We start from the raw sequence: 20,577 nt of genomic DNA on the forward strand, positions 1-20,577 counted from the left end.
GAAATCTTAGTGTGCTTATTAAATTTTGTACAGCAATGTTAACAGCAGTTTGATTTGCAGCTGCAAGTAATATATTAAGTTTGTAGCTTCAAGCTAATTTTTCTGGAATTACATTTTAATAACCAACATCATGTTTACTAGTAAAGTTTAAATACATTTATGTCTCTCTCTCTCTCTCTCTCTCTCTCTCTCTCTCTCTCCCGTGTGTGTGTGTGTGTGTGTGTAATTATAATTTTAAGACCTCAGATCTTATTTAATAATCCCCTCATTTTTTAAAAAAAGGCTAGAATAAAATGTTTTACATTTGCTTTGAAGACTTAAGGCTAAATTACCTGTGTGTATTGTGTAGAATAGAAGTTAAGTTTATAATGGAAAAACTTAAGGAAAAAAATAGTATTCTTTGTGCTATAAATTGCTCAGTCTTCTGTGATGCTACATTGACCCTGTCAGCGTATAAGAGTTCATGAATTGAAATAGATCAGATTAGCCAATGAGGACTGTTTGGTGACCCAGACATCTCGGAACCTGGGCGTGGCTTAACTGATTTGTATATAGGAGTTGCTTTGTCCTTGCTCTATCGCTTCGGTATTATATTGTTTCTGTCTTTATATTGCTTCTGTGCTTCTGAGTTCTAATGGTTCTGGCTTCTGCTGCATGGGTATTGTATATATGCATTATGCTTTATATTATTGTATATAAACAAGTTTCTTCTATAAATGAATCCTGCTGAATTATTTACTTCTTTGCTGGTTGGATTGCTGCAAACTCTGACAGACCTTATGCTTCTAGAAGGGGGGTCGGCAACCTGTGGCTCCAGAGCCACATGTGGCTCTTTTGGTCCTCTCCTGCAGCTCCCTAGTGGATGATCCCACCACTGGCAGGCCCTGCCCCCTTGCCCTCCCCTCCAACTCACTCCTTACCTGAAAAGGTAAGGGTGACAGCGGCAGATGGAGACTTGCCACATATTCCAGAGTGGGAGCGAAGTGCCCCTCTACTTGCCTCTTCTTCCAGACCTTGTTGGTGCTGTGTGTAACTTGGTCACTTGGGGAGATGCACAATTTTCTCTCTGCTCTGAGACACTGGCTGGGCCAGCTGCAGCCAATGCTCTGCATCATAATGGGCTCCAGGAGGAGGAGGTGACACTGTCTCCCCCATTGTGAAGTCTGCTAAATTTAACTCTGCTGTGGAAGGCACTGCAAGAGCAGCAAACAGGCCATGGAGCCAGTGAGAGCAGTAGAATCAGTTGCAGCTGGTCCAGACAGTATCTCGGGGTAGAGAGAAAGTTGTGCATCTCCCACCTCCATGGCCTGCTTGCAGCTTTTGCAGTGTCTTGCACTGCACATTTAAATTTGGCATGCTTCACAATGGAGGAGACATCATTCCCTCCTCCTCCTGGAGCCCATTATGACATGGAGCCGGCCCAGTCAGTGTCTCAGGGTGGAGAGGAAGTCATGCATCTCCTTGAGCAGCCGAGGTGCACACAGAACCAACATGGGTGGAAGAAGAGGCAAGTAGAGGGCCACTTCCCTCCTACTCTGGAATACGGAAAAAGTCTCCATTCGTCACCATCACCCTTCTCTTCTCAGGGCAGGCAAGGAGTGAGTGGGAGGGAAGGAGAAGGGGGGCTGCCAATGGTGAGTTCAACAACAAGAAGCCACAGCAGGGAAACAAAAAAGCTTCATTTATCTGGGAACCTGAAATGACTCTTGATTTAAATCATATGGTAAAAAGCTCCCAAAGAAGAAGAAAGGACAACATCAGCAAAACAAAAACAAAAACCCAACCCTTGCCTCTTTTTGGAAATGGTTCAAGATACACATACGAGAGAGGGGAGGGAGGGAGGGAGGGAGGGAGAAAGATGAGAAAGAAAGAGGGGGAGAGAGACAGAGAAAGAGAGGAAGAGAAATGAGAGAGAGAGAGAGAGGGAGAAAAAGGGAGAAAGAGAGACAAGAGAGGGAGATGAGAGAGAGAAAGAGAGGGAGAGACACAGAGAGACAGACAAGAGAGAGAAGAGACACACAGAGAGAAGAGACAGAGAGAGAGAGAGACCTTCTTCCTAGAGAAAAGAAAATATCAGGAACCACAAAACCTCGATAGGTGTGGCTGGGAGAAGTCATGTGACTGGGTGGGAGTGAGTGACATTGAGCTGGCCATCTCCATCCAGATTTGTGGCTCCTGGTGTTTTGTTTTCTGTGGGAAATGGGTCCAAATGGCTCTTTGAGTTTAAGGTTGCAGACCCTTGTTCTAGACCTAGGCTTTCCTAGAACTCATGTCCTCCTGTATAAATATTTAACTTGGATGATTAGATATTGATTCTCCATTCACACATTCTTCCTTCATGCAGCTAAAATCATAGGAAGGAAAATATGATTTGCACTCATTATTGCTTTGTGATCTTTCCATTAATGTACTCTGTTGCATTAACAGGCTAGGAAGGAAATGTATCTGAATGAAGAAAAATAGGTCTTCATAGGTTTTAAATTACAATTTCCAACTGGTTTAGCCATCATAATCAGTGATAAAAGATGCTGATCTATAGTTCAGCAACATCATCTCTAATATCTTTAATTGAAAAGAAAAGATTATGTCACTGTTAGTTGTATAAAAGCATGATGGATATCTAAATGAATGAATTTGTAGAACTGTTTTTGTGTTAAATTTTATGCATAGGAGTAGATAGGCATTTCTGCTTTGGGGCATTCTCTAATGAGTTGCTTATTCTCAGTCCAAACTGAGAGGAATTTTGTCTTTTAAACCATGGGTGCCATTTTGTAAGGTTATTCAAATATCCCACTCTCAGCTTCATCTGGCACATGCTATAGGGTGTGGTACAGAATGCTCTACAAATATGAAATGCACTGATTATGATGATGTAGTACAAAGCTTATAGCTCTGAAGTTGTAACTTAATTTTAGATCTAGTATTTTTTTATTGTTATACTGCATAAACAGTGAAGTTTTTCTAGGAACTACCAAAGTTGAATGAAAACAGTTTAAGGAGGTGGCTGCTAGATTGATGGCAGGCATTACCTGCCCCCATCTTCTTCCTGCTCTCCATGCATCCATTTTTTTAATTATCGTGTTGATGTATTCTCATTGTTTTCTTTTTCATTGTTTATTTCATCGTTCTATTGTTTTACTTTTTTCATTTCTTCCTTTTTATTCTTGTTAAGCCACTTAAAGTCTCCCCACAGCAAGATAGACAGCAAATACATTTAACAAATTCAATTTTAAGAAATTCAATTTTAAGAGCTGAATTAAGTTTTCCCAATAGGGATAAGCAAAAATGGGGAAGGGTAATAGAATTGAAAATTCAACCTGGTCTCAGTGATATTAGCAGGCTTGAGAAATTTCCTAAGTTTCTCCTTATTTCCGGGTTAGACTCCCTGATTTCTCACTGTTTCTCCAAACTTTTATTTAATTGGGGAAAGTGGGGGGCAACAATTGTTGTGCTGATTAATGAGGAGAAAATATAGACAATATATCTGAGTTTCATATGCTTATTAGAATCAACTAAGAATGTACAAATTTTCAAGTTCTTTGGAAAGCCTTTGTTCTGTAATATAATTCAAAACCAAACCAAAGAATGGGACAGATAAAAAAAATTAGTATGGTACTCCACCATTTTAAAGATGGATTCCTACTTTTCAGTCTTGAAATAGAGATTGTAGAGTTAATGTTGGTTCCAGGAAACATCTGGAGAACTTGAAAGTTTCATCTGTTATACAAGATTTTAGTTAGTTGTAAGACATAAATACAGTATTTACTTCTCTTTGTGCTAGATTTCATTGTAAAGAAATTAATTATTAAAATATATACAATGTTGTGAATTTAGTTAATTGAAATTAATTAATTATTTTCATTAATAATTTACAAACTGTATACTATTTTAATTTTAAAAAATTCCTCAAGTGGAAATCAACTCAATCAGATGGTAAAGGATCTTTGATGCATGGATCCAGTAATTTAGGAATCCAAAGAAAGAATCCAAAGGTCAGCCCCATATAAATTCTGGATTGTTCGTGTTCATTTATCAATACCCCAACATTAATTCCTGATGTATTCCACTTGTCTAGAGATTATAATCATAAGCAATATTTTATAATTTACATTGTCCACTTAAACTAAATAAAAGGCTGAATCAGTAGTAATAAATTCATTAGTTGTTTAGTAACTGTCAGGAAGGCTATTTTTGAATCTTATTCAGCAAAGAGAAGGCTTTTTGGAAAAAGTCAGAAGAATATTTCTGTCCTAATTCATTTCCTATGCTAAAAATACAAACTATTTGCTTTGCCTTGATAAAATTAACATTTAACTAATTAATCTTCTGCATTTCAATACATTTTGTTTTCATGAACAAAGTAATCATAAATAATTTAAAATGTAGGTTGTTAATTATATGTGTGTGTATTACTTCATAGATGCTTCTAGGGAATACTATATGTGATGTATATCAAATTGGTCTAGATTAGGGGTGTCAAACTCAAGGCCTGGGGGCTGGATTCAGAGCAACTTTTACCCAAAATCAGGCAAAGCAGACAGGCAGATTGAGTTGTTTGCAGAATCACAGATTCACTCACAGATCTACCGAATTCCAGAAAGAAAGGGAAACAAAACTCTCACAGTAATCAAGAAATGAGTTTTTATTCGTCCATATACTGCTCCAGATTCAGGTAACACCAAGCATCAAGATGATATTAAAGTCAGCTCTGGTGCACCTCGCAGCCAGAGCTGTATTTATACACCAGATAATAACGTAATGAGTTTATCCATCATCCAGTGGATGCTACCGCTTAATTTCTGGTCACTATGTAACCCCCAGATACCGTGCATTTGTCCATTATTTATCCACCCTCCTTTACCATACCCTCACCACGCTATACTCTCCATATCCCACCATCGCCTGTGTGTCCACCTAGTGAATACCCACCCCCCGAGGTCATTATTTTAATGGTCAGCATGTTCATCGCTCTGCCGATAGCCGCCCACAACTTGTGATAGTTCAGCGTCTGACGTCCTCAGGGCTCGTCATCAATCTTCACTGGCAATGCAAACCCCGTGTCGATTGGCTGGCAGGTACTTCCTAATGCGGTAGCACATTTGGATGCAATAGAATGCTCGGTATCATGGCTCTAGCATGCCGTGGGGATGTGACAGGTGGCCCCCTCTACCAGGAACCCACCTGCAACATAGGAAGAACATTATTATTAGTGACATCTCTTATAGTTAACCTAATTACAATGTGGGCCCAGGTTTGTCTGGGTATGTATTATGGAACCGACGCATTAAACGGTCTGCACATATATCTGATGCCTTCACCCAGGACCCCTCTGACAGTGGATATCCTTTCCAGTATACTAAATATTGGATATTATTCCTTCTTTTGCGGGAGTCGAGAATTCTATCTATTTCAATCTGATCTGTATATGGTTGGTGATTTTTTTTCTACTTCAAGCACTTCGTTTTGGAAGTCAATGGGTTTCAATAAATTAATATGAAACACCGGGTGTATACAACCCAACAATGATGGTAACTTTAACTCGACCATGACAGGGTTAATGATTCTTGTTATTGAGAAGGGGCCCAGGCATTTGGGCTCCAATTTCCTACTATTTAATTTCAACTTAACATATTTTGTTGAAAGATATACTCTATCTCCAACCCCAAGGTTTATGATCCTGCCGCTTTTTGTCTGCATATGTTTTATAATCCATCACTGTTTTATCCAGAGCTTTTCTAACATTTAGCCAACTAGCCTGTACCCATTGTGCCCAATGTTGGACACTGGTTGGGTCATTGGGGTGGCATGTAAAATCCGGTAATGGACTAAATTCTAGACCATTCACTACATAGAATGGACTGTATCCTGTACTACTGTGTACTGCATTATAAGCGACTTCTGCAAATAGTAATAACCCCGCCCATTCTTGTTGATGATAGGATACATATGATCTTAAGTATCTCTCTACCATAGCATTCGTGCTTGGATGGTAGGCTGAACTTAATCCCTGGGATGATCCTAACAAGCGGAGGAATGCTCTCCAGAATTGTGTGGTGAATTGTATTCCTCTATCGGAAATTACTTGTTGAGCGGTCCCATGTAATCTGTAAACATGTTTTGTAAACATATTGGCTAGAGTTTGAGCTGATGGCAAACCATTACAAGGTACAAAATGTGCCTGTTTCGAGAATAAGTCGATGATAGTCCATATAACTATATAACCATTACTGTTTGGTAACTCCACATTGAAATCCATGGCAATATCCTGCCATGGATGTTGTGGTTTGGACACTGTTTGTAACAACCCTAATGGCTTACCCAGTCTTGGTTTTGAAATCGCGCAGACATGACATTTTTTTACATACTGTTCTATGTCAGATCTCATTTTTGGCCACCAGAATTGACGTCAAGCTAAATGCAAGGTTTTTAGAAACCCAAAATGTCCTGCCTGTTTGTCATCATGACACTTTTCCAAAATATAATTTCTACATTTGTCTGGTGCATAAATCCTGTTTCCTTTCCATGCCAAATTATCTCTGTAGGAAATCATGTTAGCATTGCTACTAATCCATTTATCTGTTCAAGTGGCCTCTTGTAACATATCCTGCTTCACATCCTTTAACCGTATGGCTTGTCCCATATTTCTGGGTATGGTATCTGAGATCAGAGGCTGAACAATCACATCTCAGATCTCGTTGTATTGAGGTAAGCGAGACAGGGCATCTGCCATGAAATTTCACCCCCGGTATGTGATGTAGATGAAAATTAAATCACTTGAAATACATGTTTGGGAGATAAACAGGTTGCAACATTCCTTGTTCATTTATTTGTAAAAGGACAGCACCCACAGCCACATCACTGGCATCCACCTGAACAACATATTGTTTCATAGGAACAGGATGTTTGAGAATTGGTGCTTGGGAAAATAATGTCTTCAGATTGTTAAATGTTTGTTGACATTTTATAGACCACTCAATTTTTTGACCGGGTGTTGGCTTTGTTTTCTGATTCTTTGTTTTTAGCAGTTCTGTTAATGGTAAGGCAATGCTAGCAAATTGTGGCACAAATTGCCTATAAAAATTCACAAAGCCAAGGAAACTCTGCAATTGTTTACACATTTGTGGGATTTCCCATCCCAAGACAGCAGTCACTTTGTTGGGATCCATTTCCAACCCATCACTGGAAATCCTACACCCAAGATAGTCCAATTTATTACAGTGAAATTCACATTTCAACAATTTTACGTATAATTTGGCATCTAACAACTTTTTAAAAACATTTTGTACTAACTATATATGTTCTTCTAGAGTCTGCATGTAAATTAGGATGTCGTCTAAATACACTAGTACTCCTTGATATAAATGTTCATGCAGCACTTCATTGATTAGCTGCATGAATACCACGGGGGCACCCTGCAATCCAAAAGGCATTACCTTGAAATGGAAACTACCCAGGGGGCAATTGAAGGTAGTTTTCCATTCATCTCCTTTCTTAATATGTACCCTGTAATATGCTTCATGCAGGTATAACTTCGTGAAGATTTTTCCAGTGGCCAATGTGGCCAATAATTCGCTGATTAATGGCAGAGGATATACATTTTCCACATATACAGAGTTAAGCCCTCTAAAATCCACACACAGACGCAAAGTTCCATCTTTCTTTTCACTAAATAACACCGGGGCAGTGATCTGTGACCTTCCAGTTTGTATGAAGCCACAGGCTAGGTTTTTATTGCTCATCTCCTCCATCTCCTTGGGAGTCATTGCATACATACAGGGCTTAGGTAATTTCACTCCTGGGATTAATTCTATAGCACAGACAGTTTTGCAGTGTGGGGGTAAGATCTCGCACTCCTCTTCAATGAACACCTTTGCTAGATCCTGATACTCAGTCGGGTAGGGGAGGTTTTGATGTTCAACTATGGTGGTTGATAACTCCTTCCGTGTATTTCGTGTGGATTCGCCTGGACCCGAGTGATGGGGTTCTGGTTCTACTACAAGTCACAAATGATGGCAACCACCTTCCCACCATATAGTGGGCTCCCACTTATATACAAGTCCTAATATCAGTGCCTCGCGCATATGCGGGACAACAATAAATTGTAGATGTTCCCAATGAGCTCCAATTTCTAGTTTAATAGGAATAGTTATTGTCATGCTGGGGATCCACCAAGCAGGGACCCATCCATCTGCTTGAAATTCATTTGTGTAGGCAACTGTTCCACTTGTAATTACAATTCATCCACCACTTGTTGGCTAATAAGACACCTGATACAGCCCGTGTTGATCAGTGCCCCATATCTACCCCTCAGTCCCATGTTCACACCTTCCAAAACCACTGGTATCACAAAAGGGCATACTGGAGCACTCACCATAGTATCATCATGGCTTTCCTCACCACTATCATCCAACCCTGAAACAACCCTGGGTTAACTCCGTTTGTCCAATTGATGCTGTCTTGATGGTGATGCTTCCCCCTTCATTTTCTGAGTCAGTCCTTGTGATCTTTCAGCACCAATTCCCTGTTTCCTAAAGCCAAATTTTATCACTGCTCCAACAGGTGCCTTTGCTGTTTGTTTCATACACTGATTGGCAGGTTTGGGGCATTCCAATGCCCTATGCCCTATTAGGTTACATCTGAAACACCTAATAGCCAGTCAACCCCTACCACCCAGTTGACCATCTTCTTGCCTGCTCCAACCTCCCATAACACCAAGATCTGTTTTAGGTACTTTTCGGAATGGTTCAAGCTTAGTTCTGAACTCCTTCAGTTTGACATCCAATTCAACTACAGTTCTGTACCATTCTGTCAATCGTTGAGGGATTCCTCTATATAGACAAGCCTGTCTTAAACTATGATCTATTCTGGCACAGAATTCTCGGACCAGCAGATGCTCAGGCCAGGATCTTAACTTCCCAGCTAAATGTCAGAATTCTTGTACGTATTCAGTTGCCGGTCTCCCATCTTGCCTCAAGGCCATGATAGTTTCCTTGGTTTGGTGGATGCGAGACCTGTCCTCAAAATGATTGTGGAGTGAGTCCAAAAAAAGACTTACATCTACCAACTCTCTGGCCTGTTCACTGTGTAGTTCCACAACCCAGTCCGCTGCATCCCCAGTTAACACCCCCGTGATAGCTACCACTATGGACCATTGTGACGGATAGCAAGATGCATATAATTCTAAGTGATTGACCACTTGGCTTAGGAACAGTGCAATACAGTCTGGTTTACCATCAAACATAGTTTGCAATGGTGGTGTTCCCCACACCATGCATTGTGGCCACTGGCCAGACATTCCCTGATGACCCCAGGAACCCTCATGCTGTATACAGTGAGGTGTTGCATCCCCTCAAGCAAAGCTTGATGACATATGCTTAGTACCTTCCATCCTGGGTTCTGATGGCCCGGCTACATTAGCTAATGAAGCATCAAACCCAGGTGTAAAGTCACTTCCAGTGCTTTTACTATTACGTTCCTTTCTTTCTCTAGGTATAGAACTGAAATATGAAGTATCAGTACGAGCCCCTGACCCCTCCCATCTACCCTTTGGGCTGGGATCCTGTATACTTAGATCTCCATACTTCATTCGCAATAGTTCTATAGTACTGGCTCCCGAGCTGGAGGTGGAGGTACTCCAGGATCTTCTTCAACTATGCTCCTTTTCCTCCACTTCTCAAATACTCCAGCATTGAGAGGTGCAAAGGCAGGGGTTTTTCCATGAACACCTTTTCCCCCACATTCCTCCTGGAGCTCCAAATCACTCCTCCTTTCATCTCTTATCTTGGGCCGAACAGTCTTCCACGCCTCCCCCTCTACAACTCTGCGTAGATTAGGTCTAGTAACCCTCCGTACATCCTTGGGAATATCCCCAGTATCACCAGCAGATGGCGGTTCTCCACTCATAAACCCTGTAGACTCATGCACTCCACTGTCCCCTAGAGAAATCTCTTCCTCATCCACCTCTGGTACGAATGGCAATGCCAAATCCACATCTGTACCTTCTGCTATCACTTCTCAATGCAGCAATACCAAACAGCCAATGGAGGGGGGATGACAGGAGCATAAAAGAATTTGAGGGAGAGCTGACTTTCCTCTCAGACATTTAGCCAAATTCCAGAAAGAAAGAGAAACAAAGCTCTCACAGTAATCAAGAAATGAGTCTTTATTCGTCCATATACTGCTCTGGATTCAGGTAACACCTAAATATCAAGATGATATTAAAGTCAGCTCTGGTGCACCTCGCAGCCAGAGCTGTATTTATACACCAGATAATAACATAATGAGTTTATCCACCATCTGGTAGATGTTACCGCTTAATTTCCAGTCACTATGTAACCCCCAGATACCGTGCATTTGGCCGTTATTTATCCACCCTCCTTTAGCATACCCTCACCACATTATACTCTCCATATCCCACCATCGCTCGTGTGCCCACCTAGTGAATACCTCCCCGAGATCATTATGTTAATGGTCAGTATGTTCATCAGTCTGCTGATAGTCGCCCACAACTTGTGATAGTTCAGCATCTGACGTCATCAGGGTTCGTCGTCAATCTTCATTGGCAATGCGAACCCCGTGTTGATTGGCTGGCAGGTACTTCCTAATGTGGTCGCACATTCGGACGCAATAGAACACTCGGTGTCATGGCTCCAGCATGTCATGGGGATGTAACAATTATTTCATAGATCCTTCTAGGGAATACTATATGTGATGTATATCAAATTGGTCTAGATCAGGGGTGTCAAACTCAAGGCCTGGGGGCTGGATTCAGAGCAACTTTTACCCCAAACCAGGCAAAGCAGACAGGCAGATTGAGTTGTTTGCAGAATCACAGACTCTCTCACAGATCTACCTTTCTGCAATCTACTGCCTGAGTCTATACTGAAAAATAGAAACTTCAGTGCTAAGGAAGGTTCAGCTCTGCTCTCAGGCCACTTCTTCTGCCCCCCCAATCCCCTGAATACCCCCCCTGACTGGGGTCTCAGGGAAGCCTCCTGGGTGAAGGCAAAACAGTACAACAGCGATTTAGATTACATAGAAAGCAAGTAATCTGACAATTTCCTACTTTCTAGCTTATGTAAATTGGGTGGCACAGCTGATAGTCAGAACAGCTAATTGTCGGGGGCGAGAAAAAATAGCAACTTACCAAAAATTAGGTAAAGGCACAACACAAGCAAGTTGGATGGTGTGCATGTGAGATAAGGAATGACTGGGTGGGGAGGGGCTAGCAGGGAGGAACCAGCCAGGGGCATGATTTGATGGTTCTCCGAACTGCACAGAATTGTAACAACCAGTTCTATAGAACAGATTGATTTGAATAAACCTATATGAGTACATTCATGGTTATGTATCTGGAAATCTAGAGATAAAAGAAAATTCACCAACCAGCCAGTACTTGTTGTTTCTGGGTAACAGCTAAGCAGGGGTGACATTCAAATTTTTTAACAATGGTTCTGTGAGTGTGGCTAGATGGGTGTGGCCATGTGACTGGGTGGGCATGGCTTCTTCTTTTTTCAGCCCCCCTGTTTTTGGGCCTTCTGGGCCTCAGGGGAGCCTCCTGGGTGGGCATTTTTGCTCCAAGAAGGCTTCCTTGGGGCCAAGGAAGGCAAAAAATTGAGCTGGGGGGAACAAAACAGCTAATTATCAGGAGGGGAAAAAAGAAATACCTTAAGGAGTGACTTGGTGGGGGAGAATGCAATCAGCAATGTCACACATGCGCGATAAGGACTGACTGGGCAGGGAGGGGAGGGGTGGGTGGAGAGGGGCGGGGCCAGCCAGGGGCACGTTTTGCTGGTTCTCCGAATTGCACAGAATCATAACAAACAGTTTTATAGAACTGATCCAAACCAGTAGAATCCCATCCCTGCAGCTAAGGTTAGATATGTGCAGGGCAATCTGTACTATTATTTCAAGCTGGCCAATAATCTGTTCTCTCCCTAAAAATATCTATTCCCCTATTCATAAAGAAATAAGTAACTTGCTAACTTTCCTTTTTTTTATGTTTATTTAAATACTATACATGCATTTGCAAATGTTTTTCCATTGCTTTGCAACAGATCACAGAGGGGAAACTGTGTGATGGAGATGTTGTTAAACAAAATGATGAACACATGTATTGAGAACTTTCAAGCATTTTCCAATGTTAATCCACCATTGCCTTACAAATTTCTGTTATTTGTAAAGCTATACATTGGGATATTTTGTAATGCCACATTTTTGGATATCTTTTCTTAATCAGCTGGAAATTAGCAGAAACAGGAATTCCCTTTGTTTTTACGAGTGGATCACTCTTAAATCACAAGTCATTGAATTCTTGCTATTTCTGAAATAGCCTTTCTTTGTTTAAAAATACAATGGTATTAGCACAGGGACAAGACACAGTTATAATGCCTCTGTAGCAATATTGCAAGATTGACCAGGGCCAGGCCACAGTGTCACCCGGAAGGGAGAAAAAATCTGAGAAAGAGTGGTTTCTTTTTCTGTTTCCTGTTCCTATTAAATAGATATTTTATTTTTAAAAAGGAAAAAAAGCAACTCACTGAAACTCACCTGGTACATCAGTTCAAGTAATTATTTTACTCAATACTGACAATATTTGACCAAGCAAATGGTCAACTGGGTGGTTAAAAAGTTATTATTTTCTACTCAAGACTCAAAGTTGGATGGATCATTCATCACTTTATATCCTGTATGCCAAATCACTTAAAATAAATAGCAGACTTTGAGGATGTGTAAAGGAGAACAGAATTGAGGCATAGAGAATAATCATTTTTAAGACTATGACCCTAATCTAACTCAAATATGATTGGGGGAGAGAACAGTTCTATACAGTTTCGAGGAAGTTATTCTTGGTTCTAATTACACTTTTATTTTATTGTAAGTTGGTTATATGCCATCCCACATTATATTTTAGAGCTTCCACCATAATAATGAACATCATATCCCTCTCATGACATAAATTTAATGACATTGCATAATGCTTACTAAAGTAACTAATGTCATATTTAGTTGACCCTTAAGAGCAATGATTGACTGCCGTTTTTTTTGTCCTGACATGATGGCAACTAAAACTCTACTGAAAATAAACCTTATTGCAATGATTATAACTTTGCCTGGAAATGGATCTGAAAATGGAGGAATTGGAAAAACTATATATCCACTGCATTGGAAAAACTCTGAGTGGCTCAAATTTTTTTCACTTAATGGGGCCCTCTTGTTTTACTGTTTTTCTCTTTTTCAAAGTTATATCCCTGTAGATGGTCACAAATATATGGATCATTGAAATGAGACATGACAAATCTATTAAAGAGGCATCTTTCAGTAATGATTTGTTATGGTGGTTTAATATCAGTTCTACCATCTTTTACTTTTCTGTATCTTGTACAGAGGTGCATTTATAAACTGTACAGATGCAGAGAGATAACTCAACAAGACGTCCATAGTAAAGAACATTTATTGGTTCATCAGGTATCCTCATAACTCATGTTTGTGCCAAAATTCTTCTTTCATGATCAATCCTTTGTATATCTGCCTTGTAGTAAAAGATGGTTATCCTAACCCATCTTGTAGTGATAGAAAGAAGGTGCCATGAGTAAGAGAGTTCAGACAAAGAATGAGGAAAACTCCCCCAACCCATTGAGGGTCAAACTAGTGACCAATCAGGATTACAGATGTGGTCACATGACATGGACTACATTTCCCAGGATATCTTTAACTACATTTACCATGATGCATTCCCTTAAGGGGACAGCTCATAATTCCTAAGTAACTATCCAATTCCCATAGACTGGCTGGGACAGCACAACATCATTCAAGTCAGCCTGCTCTTACACTTGGTGAATGTTTGAAAACATGTATATATGTATCTGTAGAAATGAATGCATGAAGAGTTCAGATTGATTATCCTTTTGTCAAACTTACATATCCAACCAGATTCAGGAAGGATATGCATATTTGCATTAGTTTGAATATGGTCCACCTCTGCATATTGCAAGAACCTTCTTTAATACAACTTTGGATTTTGCTGAGCAATATGAGCTATGTGAAGGAAAGCATGTCTCTTTTTCATTCTATATCCGTCTTAGGCCCAGTACTCTTCAATATCTGCATTAACAACTTAGATGAAGGAATAGAAGGGGAACAACTTATACTTTTTCAGTATGATACGCTGCATTCACCCAAATCAATTGAGTGAATATAACTAACAAGTCCTAATGATTTCCAAACACACTACAGTGTGTACTGTAGGCATGCTCAGACATTAAATGCCAGCCAAAACGATACATATGTATAATGTATGATGGAACCAAATTTTAGAGGTATATTTAGCTGATGACAACTAGTAGTGAGAACTACCCTTTTAAGAAGAACAAAACCACTAGTAACTATTATGTATAATTATGTATAATAAGGTATGTATTGAGTCACCTTACAAGATGCCACAGACTTGCCCTTTGGGAGTCTGATAATTTCATCTTCTAATTTTGATTCTAAAAAATACCAAACAGAAGTATATGTGATTTTTCCTGAATTGTATTCCTGTAGAAAATTATGAATTTTGTCCCTACACATACAGGGACAGAAATTGGTCTTTTACATAGGAAATACAATATTACGTATTCTTTTTCAGAAAACATATTCAAGCAGTGCAAACAATAACAGTCAGCTTATTTTCTCAAGTAATCCCAGTGAAATATCAAAAACTGTTTATGTAAACACTTCTGTGGCATAAGAATTGTTATTGCTTTGAGACAAAATAATATATCATTAAAGTAAACAAAGTCCCTGACTTGGAGCACTCTTATCTGACAGTGAAATCCCCTTTGGAAATTAATAGAATATTTAACAATTGATTTATATTACTAAATATTAACATTTTTAGCCTATGAATAGAATCCTCCCACAGAAAGAAGACAGCAATAGTCCACTGATGTGACCATATGAATTTAGTATGTCATAACTGATGTCATGATCAAAAACATTTAGATTTTAATTGCATTTCGAGAAAATAAAGAAAAACACAGTAATACAAACTCTACAAGTGAAGGCAGAATAATACAAAAGAAATGCTATGTGAGTTTTATATTAAAATGGATGCAAAACTAAAAAATCAAGAATTATAAGTAGCCCCTGCCAGCAATTCTTTCAGATTTCAACTGGAAAACAGTGACTACCCTTTATTTTACTAAGATGTACTTTGCTTAGATTTTTTTTTTTTTGCATAGCTTAAAATATTGCTGCACCATGTTTCTCATGTCTCATGATGCTTGCAACAGTTTTCCTTAAACAAAAAAACTCAAAAATTTAAAATAAAAAACTTCTTCCCCAATACATAATATATCATTTCTAATTTTTTATGAATACATTTTAACCTCATCAAATCTGAGCAGCATGCATTCATACAATGACTGTACAATTGTAACAGAGTTGCCGACTTTCTACAATGTAAGTTTAATCAGTTCAACCATTCTTATTTCAACATACTGCTTGACAAAATCAAGCAACTCTGGAAGAAAAGAAAGAAAATTATTATTAAAAAAAAGTGAAAACAAAATTTCACAGTGCTTACCAGGATCCAAACTGGATTAAATATAAAATCAGTAAAATTATTCTTATTTATTCTTATTAATTCTACATATAAATAAAAAAGGCCCACAACAGTTAACACACTTTTGAACCTAGCAAACAGATTTTTAATAGAGTTGCATCAATTAACCAGGGCACAAGCATCTGCTTTATTTTAATTAGACAGAGAGGTGAATGACCACTGTTTATTTTCACTTTCCTCATTAATTATGAAAAACCGCATTTAATTCATCTTGCACGGTGAGTGACTGACTGCGCAGATGTAAGTCGTAAGGGAAGTGACTCTCTGTAGGCAACCTGAATACAGAACTCTGCCCAAGGGGAGCCCTGGGTGGCACTGCACAGTAATGCATGCCATAATTATAGTTTTTGTTATAGTCCAAACCTTCTTCTTGCTTGAGGGAGAATATCCCATTATAGTTAATTGGGGGTGGACTTAAGGGGCCTTCAAACTGTGGGCTGGAACACTCAGGAGACGTGCTTTCATAGAAAGATTCATACGGGCTGCAATAATTGTAGGGTTTCATGGACTTGGAACTGTCAAGCATTCCATGACCTGGGGGAGTGTTCAGCTCTGGGCTGTGATAGGGTGGATAGAAAGTAGAGTAGGGAGATCTGTTGTGATGGGCCATTTCTCCTGTCTGACCAATTAAGAAACTTCTGGCATTCAGCTGTAGACATCCTGCCACCAAGTTTGTTGTTGGCTGGGAGAGACCTTTGCACAAGTTTTGGACAAATGACAGCAAATCAGGCCTCTTGCCAATTCGTAAGATTTCTGAAAGAGCCCATATGTAATTTTTTGCCAGCCTTAAAGTTTCAATTTTAGACAGCTTTTGTGTTTTGGAATAACAAGGGACCACTTTCCTTAAATTATCCAGTGCATCATTCAGGCCGTGCATTCTATTTCTTTCCCTGGCATTTGCTTCCTGACGCCTAAATTTAACCCTATCCATTCTCATCTTGGTCATTTTTTTTTTCCGAAGAGTTCTCCTCCTGGGCAAACCATTTTCATCCTCTTCTTCTCGGTCATCTTCTAGCTCTTCTTTTTCTGTGTCTTCTGCTGGTGATCTTTTATAACTTGTTCCTTGGTGCATAATCTGTTTTACAAACATTTCTGGTTTTTTTATTTGCCTTTGGTCTTCATTTTCTCTGGAAAGATTTTTGCAGATCTGGGATTCTTGCATTACAACAGATTCGTCAAAAGGAAGTGTTAACATGATGTTATAATTTTATGTTACCTGAAAAAATGCCAATAGAAGGTTTTTAGAGTGTCTGTTTACATTTATATATACATATATGCATGTACATATATGTGTACTTACATGTGTGTGTGTATGTGTATACACACACACATGCATATACACATATATTCTATAAATTTCAATGTCTCCTTGTTATACCTAGGACAATTTTAAAATATTATATATTCAGATGCAATGTAACAGAACAAAACAATGACACTTTTAATACTTTTTAAAACTACTTTTCCTTTTTAAAGGTTTTTTTAAGAACTCACAATATTTTTTAAAAATAATTTAATATACATTTAATATAAAATAATAGGATAAAATGCATACACTTGAAATATCCAATGATTTTGACTACTAAAAAAAACAATAATTAAAAAATTGACAATATTTTAAGCTGATGGGAAAAATCAATATTACAATATTTTTCACATATTTTTCTACAAATTATTATAATAAAGCTAAATTAACTGAAAGAATTAAAATTGTAAAAGAAGACAAGATCATAATTCAGTGACAATTAAAGTGAAGGAGCAATTTTTAATGATCAGTATGAAAATGTGTGCTACATGGATTATTATTATTTTTCTGATAAAGTAGGTCTGGAAAAGTATATTCAGATAAAGTATTTGGCAATACATTTTTTTGTTTCTTATTTTAACATGATAGATTACAGATCCTAAACATTTCCCCCAATTCTACAATAAAGATATTTGGTGTTCCCTCCCCACCTTTTTACTTAGAATAAAAATAAAAAAGAGGCAAACCTAAGCCTTTTCACACTTTACTGTGGCATTTGTGTTCTTCAAGGAACAGACGTTTCCCTCCAGCTAATATTTGACAGGAATAGTTTCAGGATTCTGACTGCAATTGTGCACGTGTGTTCTGAATCCGGGAGGAAAAAAGGGGGGAGAAAATCATTTGCTCTTCATTATACTATTTCTGCCCCTGAGGTAACTTTTTAAAAGAGCCTTTCAGGTTTGTCTAATCGATAAAGACACATTTACAAATTTACAAACAATTATGGAAGAAATCTTGAATCAGAGGCAGGTTTCTCAATTTAAACATTTAAGCCCACCATCAAAATATCAACTCTCAGTATTATCCATGCCATTCTGACAGTACTACATAATTGGTGAAAGTATGTTTACATTTAAGAAACAGTGAAACAGAAGCAGTATCAAATAACAGCATTGTTAAAACCCAAGCCTTACTTTTTCTTTATCTTTAAACTCTTCATGCATGCTCAACAGCACCACTTAAATACACAGACACAAGCACATAGAAATATGTATTTTCTTGCATTACCTTGGCCTTAAAATTCAGATTCAATTGACAGATTTCATTTTATTGGTTCCTTCCAAATCTTTTCAATCTGAATGTTGCGTCGTCTCCTGGAGTCTAGATCTGTGTATATCTGCACTATCTCATTGATCTCTAAAAAGTGACATTGATGCCAACTGCCAGAGCTGGTACCCATGCCATCTGCTGGTGACGTCACAGGGCAAAGAAAACCATGTGATCTTTCCTCCTGGGACCTTCATTCTGCACTGATCATCTGGCATCTCTCTAAGTGGGTACCAGCATTCATGTATCAACACAGAAGGTTTGGCTGATAGGGGAGACAGCGAGCGGCGGGGCGGGGGGGCGGACTATTCCATCATTTTACATGCCGAGGTGAATTTGTGTGAGTTTTGTTGAACAGGCAGAAATGTCAACATTTCCCATTTATCTTTAACCACAGGTAACTCTGTTGTTGTTTTTTACATGATACTCTATTGATTTTATTGCAAAAGGGATTTTTGGTGTGTTGATCAAATAGCTATATACTCATATGCACTGACTATTCTATTTTTTCCCAATGAGATCTGTAAAACTGAAAAGAAAGAATTGTGCCAACCTGACAGAGATATCAAGGATATTAAAAATTATTTCTAACCTAGTCTTGTTGGAGAAATTTCTCACTGTGAGAGCAAAAACAATTATTGATTCTGAATTGCTTACACTTATTTTCTCCATACAGAACAATTCCCACCTCTTTTTAAATGCCTTTGGGGCATTTCTGATGGAGGGGGAAAAAGGGAGGTCTAAGAAATTTTTGCAAATTAGTGTTTTTTTCTCAGTGCACATACTTATGTTGCTACTCTTTAGTGTGTTCCCTAAAGACAATAACATGGCACATGTATACAAATGGTTTTAATCTATATCAAGAGAGGCAGAACAGTTTTTCCAGGGATTCTTTAAAGTTCATCTTTGGAAACTGTTAAAAAACGATATATATTTTTGCTCTTAATTATTCTAATATCCTAACAGTTTATTTACTTTTGAAATATTAGCACCCCGTCTCTGTCTCTGTCTGTCTCTCGCTCTCGCTCGCTCACTGTTTTTCACATTACCCATGCTTGCCCTTCATTATTTTTCAGTGTTCTGTTTTCTTCTCCAACTTTCCCCCAATTTGCTTCATTAGATACAGCAGGCAAGAAACAGTTAAATCTGCCAATACAGCCAAAGATGTCAGAGTACTCCTGGCAAACTCCCACTTTGCTTTTTCAGGAGGAACTATCTCCCAGAAGTCATGTATAGTTAACTTGCTGATTGTTATAGATCTTTACATTGGCATCGTGATTTTAATAATTCTTAAGCCACAAAATATGTATGATTTATTTTTAATTCACAGTCAATTTAAGTTTCATGTTAGCATATGAACTTATTACTACTGCAATATTCTATTTCAACTTGGACTGATATTGTAAAAGAAATCAGGAAAAAGAAACCTGAGCAATTAATTGTGGCACCCTTTTTTAAATCTTTTAGTTACCTGTTCCAGCATTTTCCACTTTTTTAATTTCATGGAAAATGAAAATAATTTCCTCAATCTAAATTAGGAATTATGTTAAAAAAGAAAAATTCTGTACCTAATAAATAGGGAACAAGCATTGACTTCACCAGGAGAATTTAAATAAATTTGTTTCCATTTGCTCAGATTGAATATTGTATATCTCTATTGCTGAATCATTTTTTGCTTAGATACAATGGACTATTGAATCATATTTATCTAAAGAAAAAGAAATATGAAAATGTATTATTTTGGAAGGCTCTTAAATAAGTTTTTATTTTTAAAATAGATCTATAGTTACTCAAGCATAGGATTGTGAGTTTACAAATAAATGACGTCAGTGGTTTTAAGAGGTTTTTCTAAACAAAGCAGGCATCATATACAGTAAATCAACTATCATACTGAAAAGTGTAATATTGAAATGTGTAATCTATGTATATTCATCTCTTTTTTCCCTAAAGGGTTTCCTATATAAAAGGATTCTGTTCATACTTCATATAGCAATTTCACTACACACATACACATTTATTTCATGTTATTTTTATCATAAAAAGGATGTCAGTAAATCATAGAAAGCTCTATTTTAACATTAAAGTTCATTGTCTGTTAAATCTTTTTAGCAATTTTCAAAGAAATTACTACAATGCAAAATAGTTGCAATATTAAGATTTTAAAATCATGCATTCTGCACACCTAAGTTTTTTGCCTACTAAGTTTTCTTCAAAACACATTCAACACCTGTCCTAACATATTAACATTCATTCACAATTTTACAAGCAACACAAATCAAAAATATATTTAAAACAATGAAAAATATTTTTTCTGAGGGCTATGATCTAGAAACATGGAGTCAAATATGTGGTAAATATAAACCATGTGCATAAGATGAAGGAATTGTATGCATAGCTA

The 20,577-nt window shown here is 38.1% G+C and overlaps 1 protein-coding gene across 1 annotated transcript; it reads right to left on the reverse strand.

The window, feature by feature from the left end:
- Positions 1 to 15,606: 15,606 nt before the first annotated feature.
- Positions 15,607 to 18,365, reverse strand: NEUROD6 (neuronal differentiation 6). Its single transcript, XM_026702381.2, has 2 exons — positions 18,141 to 18,365; positions 15,607 to 16,823 (listed from the first exon to the last, which is right to left on the reverse strand). Exon 2 carries the CDS (start codon positions 16,800 to 16,802, stop codon positions 15,789 to 15,791), a length of 1,014 nt encoding a protein of 337 aa, XP_026558166.1. The 5' UTR covers positions 16,803 to 16,823; positions 18,141 to 18,365; the 3' UTR covers positions 15,607 to 15,788.
- Positions 18,366 to 20,577: the final 2,212 nt, after the last annotated feature.

Source organism: Pseudonaja textilis, chromosome Z, assembly GCF_049901715.1.
Source record: "Pseudonaja textilis isolate UNSWEBS1 chromosome Z, rPseTex1.2, whole genome shotgun sequence".
Taxonomy (NCBI): domain Eukaryota; kingdom Metazoa; phylum Chordata; class Lepidosauria; order Squamata; family Elapidae; genus Pseudonaja; species Pseudonaja textilis.

Coding starts and splice junctions, on each gene's coding strand:
- NEUROD6 (XM_026702381.2), bottom strand. CDS start 16,802: ATGTTAACACTTCCTTTTGACGAATCTGTTGTAATGCAAGAATCCCAG.